General features: G+C 27.2%; 1 protein-coding gene across 1 annotated transcript; it reads left to right on the top strand.

Annotated features, from left to right (window-relative positions):
• The first annotated feature begins 3,442 nt into the window (after positions 1 to 3,442).
• On the top strand, positions 3,443 to 5,468 carry LOC118648536. The gene is made up of 2 exons (XM_036294856.1): positions 3,443 to 5,096; positions 5,182 to 5,468. The coding sequence occupies exon 1, from the start codon at positions 3,471 to 3,473 to the stop codon at positions 5,085 to 5,087; it is 1,617 nt and encodes a 538-aa protein (XP_036150749.1). The 5' UTR covers positions 3,443 to 3,470; the 3' UTR covers positions 5,088 to 5,096; positions 5,182 to 5,468.
• Positions 5,469 to 9,281: the final 3,813 nt, after the last annotated feature.

Below are 9,281 nucleotides of genomic sequence, written 5' to 3'. Positions count from 1 at the left end.
GATTAAAGAAACTATTTTTTACAGGTTTTTTGGTTTTAATTCGAAATTTTGATCATGATATACCTTTGATATTTGGTCGGAACCTTTTTGAACAGTGCAATTTTTGTTAGAATTTAAAAATTATGTACTTTGTTAAATGAATTTCACCATGGCGGATGCAATATGGCAATTGAAACGTCGAAAAATATCATAATTTCGCTTTTTTCTCACCTTTATCGTTAATGATTGATCTCAAATATGTATAAAATTATTTTGATTGATGTAATATAATCACAAAATAATACTAACAACAACCAAGTATAGCAGAATCTAAAATGGCGCCTCGAAATATTAAATATATCGTAAAAATTAAGGATTTTCATGAATTTTTTTGCACTTTCTTCAAAAAAATCGTATAAAATTTCAAAATTTACATCTGTCGGATATTGGAAAATTCCAAAATATAAATAATATTATGTTTATTTAATTGTATATGATAATATGCGCACACGATCAAGTACATACTAACATAACTTTTGATTGAATGGAGTTGTTGCCAATTATTATTACATGCATGATTCTCATCGCGAGAAGGTAGAATCTTATCGAGAATTTTTTTTTATTTTTAAAATATTTTTTTGTCATTTTCAAAGTTTTTAATTAATTTTACATTTCGTAATTTATATTTTATATATTATATATAGTTTATTTTCTTCTATGTTTATTATTCACAAAAAAGAGCTTGTTTTAAGTATAAGTAAAGCATATCTTTCTAAATCAAAAGAAAAATGACCACAAGTGGCAGACAAAGACAAAACAAAAATATTGCTCTGATGCCAAATGTAAAGTAAGATATCTAATAAATATTGTGACAATTGTAATTTATACTTATGCAAGATATGCTTCTTAAAATCACATATGTGAATAATAAACATGGAAAAAAAATAAATTATATATAATATAAAAAATATAATAAAAATAAAATAAAAAATATAACAATATTAGTACATTATTTTTTACCGTGATATATTAAACATATCAATGACTTGTAAATCGCCTAACGGTCTACATCGGATCTTAGTGATAGATATAATTCTTTTATATTAAATTTAATTTTCTTAGCTTTATTTTAAACTGCGCGCCGACAGGAATTGTCAAACTTAAAACATACCCAGCAAACACAAATGGCCTGTTCTTTTTCGCTGCACTGCTGCACTGGTGCAATAAGTTAGAGTGAGAAAAAATATTTTTGTCTTACTCTAACCTGTTGCACCAGTGCAGCAGTGCAGCAAAAAAGAACAAGTCAAATGTTACATGTAACGTGCTTGTTAGTTGTAATTTCTCACTCAATAATATAATTACAATATAACACACGCGTTATATTACAATTACATGTTGAATGGGAAATTATAACTAACAGATACGTTATATGTAACTTGGTGTTTGGTGGGTAGTAACTAACAAGGGAACCTCGCGAACTCGAAAATTCTGATTTTAATGAAACTTGGCATAAATGTAGAGGGGGTAAATACATGAATTTAGAAATTTATCGTAGCTGCCCATAAACGGTTTAAAGGGGTGAAACCACCCTTCAAAGATTGAGACATTTTTCGTTTTCTCGATATATCTCGTAAACTAAACAAAATATTAAAAAATGTTTTATACAAAAGTTTTACAATAAAAGTACCTCTATCTAACTACAGTAATTAAATTTAAATTAAAAAAAAAATTTGTTTAAACAATTTTTTTTAATTTTTAAAAAAAAAATTTTTTTTTCAAAATTTTATTAATGTAGTTAGATAGAGATATGGTTACCATAAAACTTTTGTATAAAACATTTTTTGATATCTCCAATACTTTTCGAGATATATCGGAAAAAGCAAAAATCTGCTCTACACTATGCACTGAAAAAAGCATGAAAGAATGCGATAGCACCGCGACAGAGCGTTAAAATATATTTTAAAGAAATTTTTTATTAAGGTTTATTTATGATATTGAATATTATATGAGATACTAAAAATATAATAAAATAAAATAATATAAAATAATATTTTGTATAATATAATAATATGTAATAATATAATATAATAATGTCGCACGTAAATGCATGCTGATGTGAGTGAGAGAGAAAGAGTAAATAATATTAATATAATATAGCAATATAATAATATAATATAATATAAAATATTTATATCCAGACTTCTTGGTCCGGATCCATTAGCGGTGACATGCCAAAAAGTCGACGCAGATCGACGACATCTGCCAATCCAAATCGGCCATATGATTCATCAATTAAAGCATTATTTCGCTCTCTGTCGATCTTGCGAAAGTATCGCTTCCAAAATCTTTTTCTTATATTAATAAATCCATGTATGTGGATGTTATCGAGATATATCCATGTCTAGATACAAAATTAACATATTTTAGTGTGGCATTATACATTGAACAACAATATACTTTAAATTAGGGTAATAAAAATGCAAATTAAAAAATAATGCATTAATTATAATTTTTTAATATGTAATTATTTCTTTACTCATTAATTATTAAAACAATAATGCGTAATGAAAAAAATCGCATTACTTATTTCAAAAGTAATGCATAATTGAGAATCTTCGTATGGGTTATTAAAAAAATATTTTTTAATAAAACCGTAATGCATTACAAAAAGTAATGCATTATTTAGAACCCTACTTTGAATATATAATAAAAAACTTACTCGTTGATTAATCGGTCCGCGCACGGACACTAGGCCCTCCCGTAGAGGAATGATTGTCATTTATTGGTATTTCCACTATAGTATTATTGAGGAATGACACACGCTGCATCGGCTCTTCACCCACAAATACATACTGAAATTATATTATTAACATTATTAACATTATAATTATTTTTACACCACTGCACATAAAACTTGCACATACAACTTATACTACTTACTCCATCAACAGGGTATTCGATTCTTATATGCTGCATCTTCACGGTATAACAAATGCACACTTCGAGTTAAGACTAACGTTGAGGATCAGACCCCATTATAATATATTGAAGATCGCAATTTAGATTATTTATCTTTTATTAAAGAAAAAAAGGTAGACTTTCTTATAATTTAATCACAATTAGCAATTTCGTTCTTTAATAAAAGATAAGTAATCTAAATTGCAATTAAAACTGAAATGTATGTTTACAATACGTGACTAATTTAAATTTAATAAACGATACATCACGTATTTATAAAAATGAATACGTGATGTATCATTTATTAAATTTAGATTAGTCACGTATTGTAAACATGACGATATTTTTCAGTAATTTTCTCTATTCAAAAGATTCTAATTAAAGAAAGATATGAACAAGGTTATATAAATGATAAGGCTCTGTATATAAAAGAAGTGTTACTTGTACTAACAAGTTTAACGATTCTAGTGTTAAAAATTGGCAAAGTTTAGTTTGCACTGAAAGTATTTGTATCTATAATATAACAAAGCAAAATGGTACACGTGAATCCTACAAATGTTCTTAATATGTTAATTCTTTCATTCCAAATTTCAAATATTCCACAAACACCTGTAAATAACAAAGAAATAGAATTACACGATACTATAAAGCATATTATACAAAATTCAATGGATGATATATCATTTATGGTACAAACCGATACTACATTAGAATTTGAAAATTATTGGGACTCAAACTTATTCGAAGCAGAATTTGTCGCGGATGACGAAATAGAAGAACTTGAAGACAATGATGAATATGAAGAAGAAGATAGTTGTACATCAGAAGAAGGCGAAATTATAAATATTCACTATAAAAGGAAAGCTGTCGAATTCTGGAAAAGTGGAAAAAAAGGACGTTTTACTTTATCAACAGTGCAGCACCGTTTTAGAAAGGTAAAGTCATTACCGCAGCTATACCAGTGGGAACAATCTCTACAAAAAGGGGGTACTCATAGAGAAAAATTATTACACATTTCTGGATACGTCTTCAAAAAATTCAAATACGCTAATGAAAAAAACAGTATTATTCATGATTTAGATTTGCAACGATGGGTGTTAGAAGCAAAAGAAGAAATTAATCTTCCTCATTTTAAAGCAGGAGCAACGTGGATATTAAATTTTAAAAGAAAGCATGGGATAGTGTCAAGAAAAATAACAAAATTTATAAACCGTTCATCAAAAACAAATCAAGAACAATTACAAATTGCATGCCAAGAATTTATAAGTTCTGTGAAATCATTTATAGATCTTTTTGAATTACAAAATATATATAATGCAGATGAAAGTGGTTTCAATTTGGAGATACATTCAGGCAGAACGTTAACAAACCAAGGTGTTAAAACAGTCGAAACCATAGTTCAATCACAATCAGCAATTACACACAGCTACACTATTATGCCCACAATTTCTGCAAGCGGACAATTACAATCACCTCTTTATTTGGTATTAAAAGAAGCCAGTGGAAGTTTTGGACCACGCGTAGAAGAAACTTTGTTTAGACCTGCAAATGTTTATATCGCAGCATCAAAATCAGGAAAATTAACTACACAACACTTTCAATCTTGGTTCAAAAATGTATTTTTACCTTCAACTGGAAGTTTCAGTGTATTATTATTAGATTCTTGGAGCGGTCATTGTCCCGCTAGTCTACAAGAATTTATGCCATCTAAAGATAAAGATGTACGGATTTTAACAATACCAAAAAAAACCACAGGAATGATTCAACCTCTTGACGTGTATGGATTTAGAATATGGAAAAACTTTGTGAGGACATTTAGTGATCGAGTTACATTGTTAAATTATGATATTAATTTACATTTAAGAAATAATATCATTAAATTACAATCGTTAACTCATATACAGCTGTCCTCTCCACGATTCCATAATCTTTTCAAATATGCCTGGTTTAAAAGTGGCTATATCGAAGAACAGCCGTCAAGGTTTGAAAATCCAGTCGATTTTTGTTTCTCCGGAAAAGATATACATGAAATTCCACGTTGTTCCACATGTGGTGAACCTGCTGTAATACGTTGCTCCTGGTGCATGAAGTATTTCTGCATGTATCATTTTTTTGAAGAATACCATAATTGTAAACACTACGAAATATAAGAATTGTTCGTAAGTAACAAATTTCTTATTTAGATAATTATAATGTTTATTAGTAATGTTTGTAATAATTTAAATGTTTTTTTATACATTATAGACAAACTCTATGTATAAATCGTAAGACAGAAGGACGAAATAATTTTTCCAGAATATTATACAATATATCCAAAGTCCTTCCAGAACATGCTGAAAGTACACCACCGCAGACATTTTAGGAATGGAAATCATACTCCTATCAGGAACTCTTTGGCATGTCACCTAATGGATCCGGACCAAGAAGTCTGGATATAAATATTTTATATTATATTATATTATTATATTGCTATATTATATTAATATTATTTACTCTTTCTCTCTCACTCACATCAGCATGCATTTACGTGCGACATTATTATATTATATTATTACATATTATTATATTATACAAAATATTATTTTATATTATTTTATTTTATTATATTTTTAGTATCTCATATAATATTCAATATCATAAATAAACCTTAATAAAAAATTTCTTTAAAATATATTTTAACGCTCTGTCGCGGTGCTATCGCATTCTTTCATGCTTTTTTCAGTGCATAGTGTAGAGCAGATTTTTGCTTTTTCCGATATATCTCGAAAAGTATTGGAGATATCAAAAAATGTTTTATACAAAAGTTTTATGGTAACCATATCTCTATCTAACTACATTAATAAAATTTAAAAAAAAAATTTTTTTTTTCAAAAATTAAAAAAAAATTGTTTAAACAAATTATTTTTTAAATTTAATTACTGTAGTTAGATAGAGGTACTTTTATTGTAAAACTTTTGTATAAAACATTTTTTAATATTTGGTTTAGTTTACGAGATATATCGAGAAAACGAAAAATGTCTCAATCTTTGAAGGGTGGTTTCACCCCTTTAAACCGTTTATGGGCAGCTACGATAAATTTCTAAATTCATGTATTTACCCCCTCTACATTTATGCCAAGTTTCATTAAAATCAGAATTTTCGAGTTCGCGAGGTTCCCTTGTAAGCTAAATTTCGATACTCAATCGCATAAACCGGTTCGAACCCCGGCTGAGGTATTATTTTTCGCAATAAACTAATTTACAGTTTTTCGGGGAAGGTAGGAAAGAGGGAATTGTAAGATGCGATTGAGCAAATTTAGCTTACAAGGGAACCTCGCGAACCCGAAAATTCTGATTTTAATGAAACTTGGCATAAATGTAGAAGAAGTAAATACATGAATTTAGAAATTAAAAGTTGGTGCTTATAAACGGTTTAAAGGGTTGAAACCACCCTTCAAAAATTTAGAGTTTTTGTCTTTTCTCGATATATCTCGTAAACTAAACAAAGTATTAAAAAATGTTTCATACAAAAGTTTTACAGTATAAATACCTCTATTTAACTATGCTATTTATTTTTTCAAAAAAATTTTTTTTCAAAAACAAATTTTTTTTCTTTGAAAAAAAATTTTTTTGAAAAAAATAAATAGCATAGTTAAATAGAGGTATTTATGCTGTAGAACTTTTGTATGAAACATTTTTTTATATTTTGTTTAGTTTAAGAGATATATCGAGAAAATGCAAAAATGTCTCAACTTTGAAGTGTGGTTTCACCCCTTCAAACCGTTTTTGAACCAAAATAAAACATTTCTAAATTAATATATCTACTTTCTCTACATTTATGCCAAGTTTCATTAAAATTAGAAAATTTTTCGATTGGGCTTATAAACGGTTTGAAGGAGTGAAATTACCCTTTAAAAGGTTGAGATATTTTTATTTTTTCTCGCTATATCTCGCAAACTAAACAAAATATAAAAAAATGTTTTATACAAAAGTTTTACAGCCTAAATACCTTCATTTAACTACGCTGTTTATTAAAAAAAAAAAAAAATTTTTTTTAATTAAAATAAATTTTCAATAAAATTGACTTTTATGTATATAGCATTTATAAAATAATTATACTATCTTATACTACGTTCTATTTATATTATCTATGTGTATATTATGTATGTTATATTTTATGTATGTTATAATACTATACATTTATATTATCTACATCCCTATATGTATTAGTTTTCATCTAACAGTTGCGCAATATTAGAGTAGTCACGTTGCTTTCACACAATTCATTCTGTCTACGTCACATATTTCACATTCAAGTTTTATATTCGTCATATCACGGTATATATCATATATGAAATGGAAATCACGTATTAAAGTTTGATATCTTTATTAATGATGTTACGCGTCATTTTCACATCTGTATCAAGTCTAACGTGTGCTTGATCAGTACATTAGTATCACATCTAACGAGTGCTTGATTTTTCTGTTAGATTATTTAATTGAGCGAAGCATAATGTTACACGTAAATGTTGCGAATGTTCTTAATATGTTAATTATTTTATTTCAAATTATACATATTCCATCTATAAATGAAAGAGAAATACAATTACGTGATGTGATAGAGGATATTATAACAAATGATATTATAAGAGTGAATATGACTTATCATTTGATGTACACACTGATACTGCTTTAGAATTTTAAAATTATTGGGAAGTGGATTTACCTGACATAGAATATGTAACAAATAATGAGGAAGAATTTTTTTTAAATGATAATTGTGGTAGGGACTTCACCTTTCTGAAGCGACGTTGCACTCCTAAAAGAGAGTGTCGGCCTTTTATCACTTCTCCAATATTCGACGGCTTTCCTTTTATAGCTACTATTTAAAATTTCGTCTTCTGGTTCACAATTATATTCATTATCAGGTTCATAATCAACATTATCATTTTCTAAAAATTCTTCCACTTTATCTGTTACATATTCTATGCCAGGTAAATCCACTTCCAAATAATTTTGAAATTTTAAAGCAAAATGAGTGTGTACATCAAATGATAAGTCATTCACTGCATTTGTTATAATATCCTTTATCACATCACGTAATTGTATTTCTCTTTCATTTATAGACGTTGATGGAATATGTGTAATTTGAAATAAAATAATTAACATATTAAGAACATTCGCAACATTTATGTGTAACATTATGCTTCGCTTAATTAAAAACAATCTAACAAGAAAAATCAAGCACATGTTAGATGTGATACTGATGTACTGATCAAACACACGTTAGACTTGACACTGATGTGAAAATGACGCGTAACACCATTAATAAAGATACCAAACTTTTATTAATACGTGATTTCATATATGATACATACTGTGACATGACGAATATAAAACTTGAATGTGAAATATGTGTAGAGAGAATGAACACTGTGTGAAAGCAACGTGACTACTAATATTGCGCAACTGTTAGATAAAAACTAATACATACAAGGATGCAGATAATATAAATGTATAGTATTATAACGTAGATAATATATAACATATATAATATACACATAGATGATATAAATAAAACGTAGTATAAGATAGTATAATTACTTTATAAATGCTATATACATAAAAGTCAATTTTATTGAAAATTTATCTTAATTAAAAAAAAAAATTTTTTTCAAAAAATAAACAGCGTATTTAAATGGAGGTATTTATGCTGTAAAACTTTTGCATAAAACATTTTTTTATATTTTGTTTAGTTTACGAGATATATGGAGAAAAGGTAAAAATATCTCAACCTTTGAAGGATAGTTTCACTCCTTCAAACCGTTTATAAGACCAAACAGAAAATTTTCTGATTTTAATGAAACTAGGCATAAATGTAGAGGGGGTAAATACATTAATTTAGAAATGTTTTATTTTGGTTCAAAAACGGCTTGAAGGGGTGAAAGCACGCTTCAAAGTTGAGACATTTTTGCATTTTCTCGATATATCTCGTAAACTAAACAAAATATTAAAAAATGTTTCATACAAAAGTTTTACGGCACGAATACTCTATTCAACTATCATATTTATTTTTTTCAAAAAAATTTTTTTTTAAAGAAAAAAAAATTTGTTTTTGAAAAAAAGATTTTTTTTTTAAATAAATAACATAGTTAAATAAAGGTATATATACAGTAAAACTTTTGTATGAAACATTTTTTAATATTTTGTTTAGTTTACGAGATATATCCAGAAAAGGCAAAAACTCAAAATTTTTGAAGAGTGGTTTCAACCCTTTAAACCGTTTATAAGCACCAACTTTTAATTTCTAAATTCATATATTCACCCCCTTTACATTTATGCCAAGTTTCATTAAAATCAGAATTT

This window comes from Monomorium pharaonis, unplaced genomic scaffold (assembly GCF_013373865.1).
Source record: "Monomorium pharaonis isolate MP-MQ-018 unplaced genomic scaffold, ASM1337386v2 scaffold_498, whole genome shotgun sequence".
NCBI lineage: Eukaryota > Metazoa > Arthropoda > Insecta > Hymenoptera > Formicidae > Monomorium > Monomorium pharaonis.
Note: the sequence above shows the minus strand (reverse complement) of the source record. Positions and strands in the feature narration are given on the sequence as shown.

What these genes read in the sequence shown, in the direction of transcription:
- LOC118648536 (XM_036294856.1), top strand. Translation starts at nt 3,471, where the DNA reads ATGGTACACGTGAATCCTACAAATGTTCTTAATATGTTAATTCTTTCA.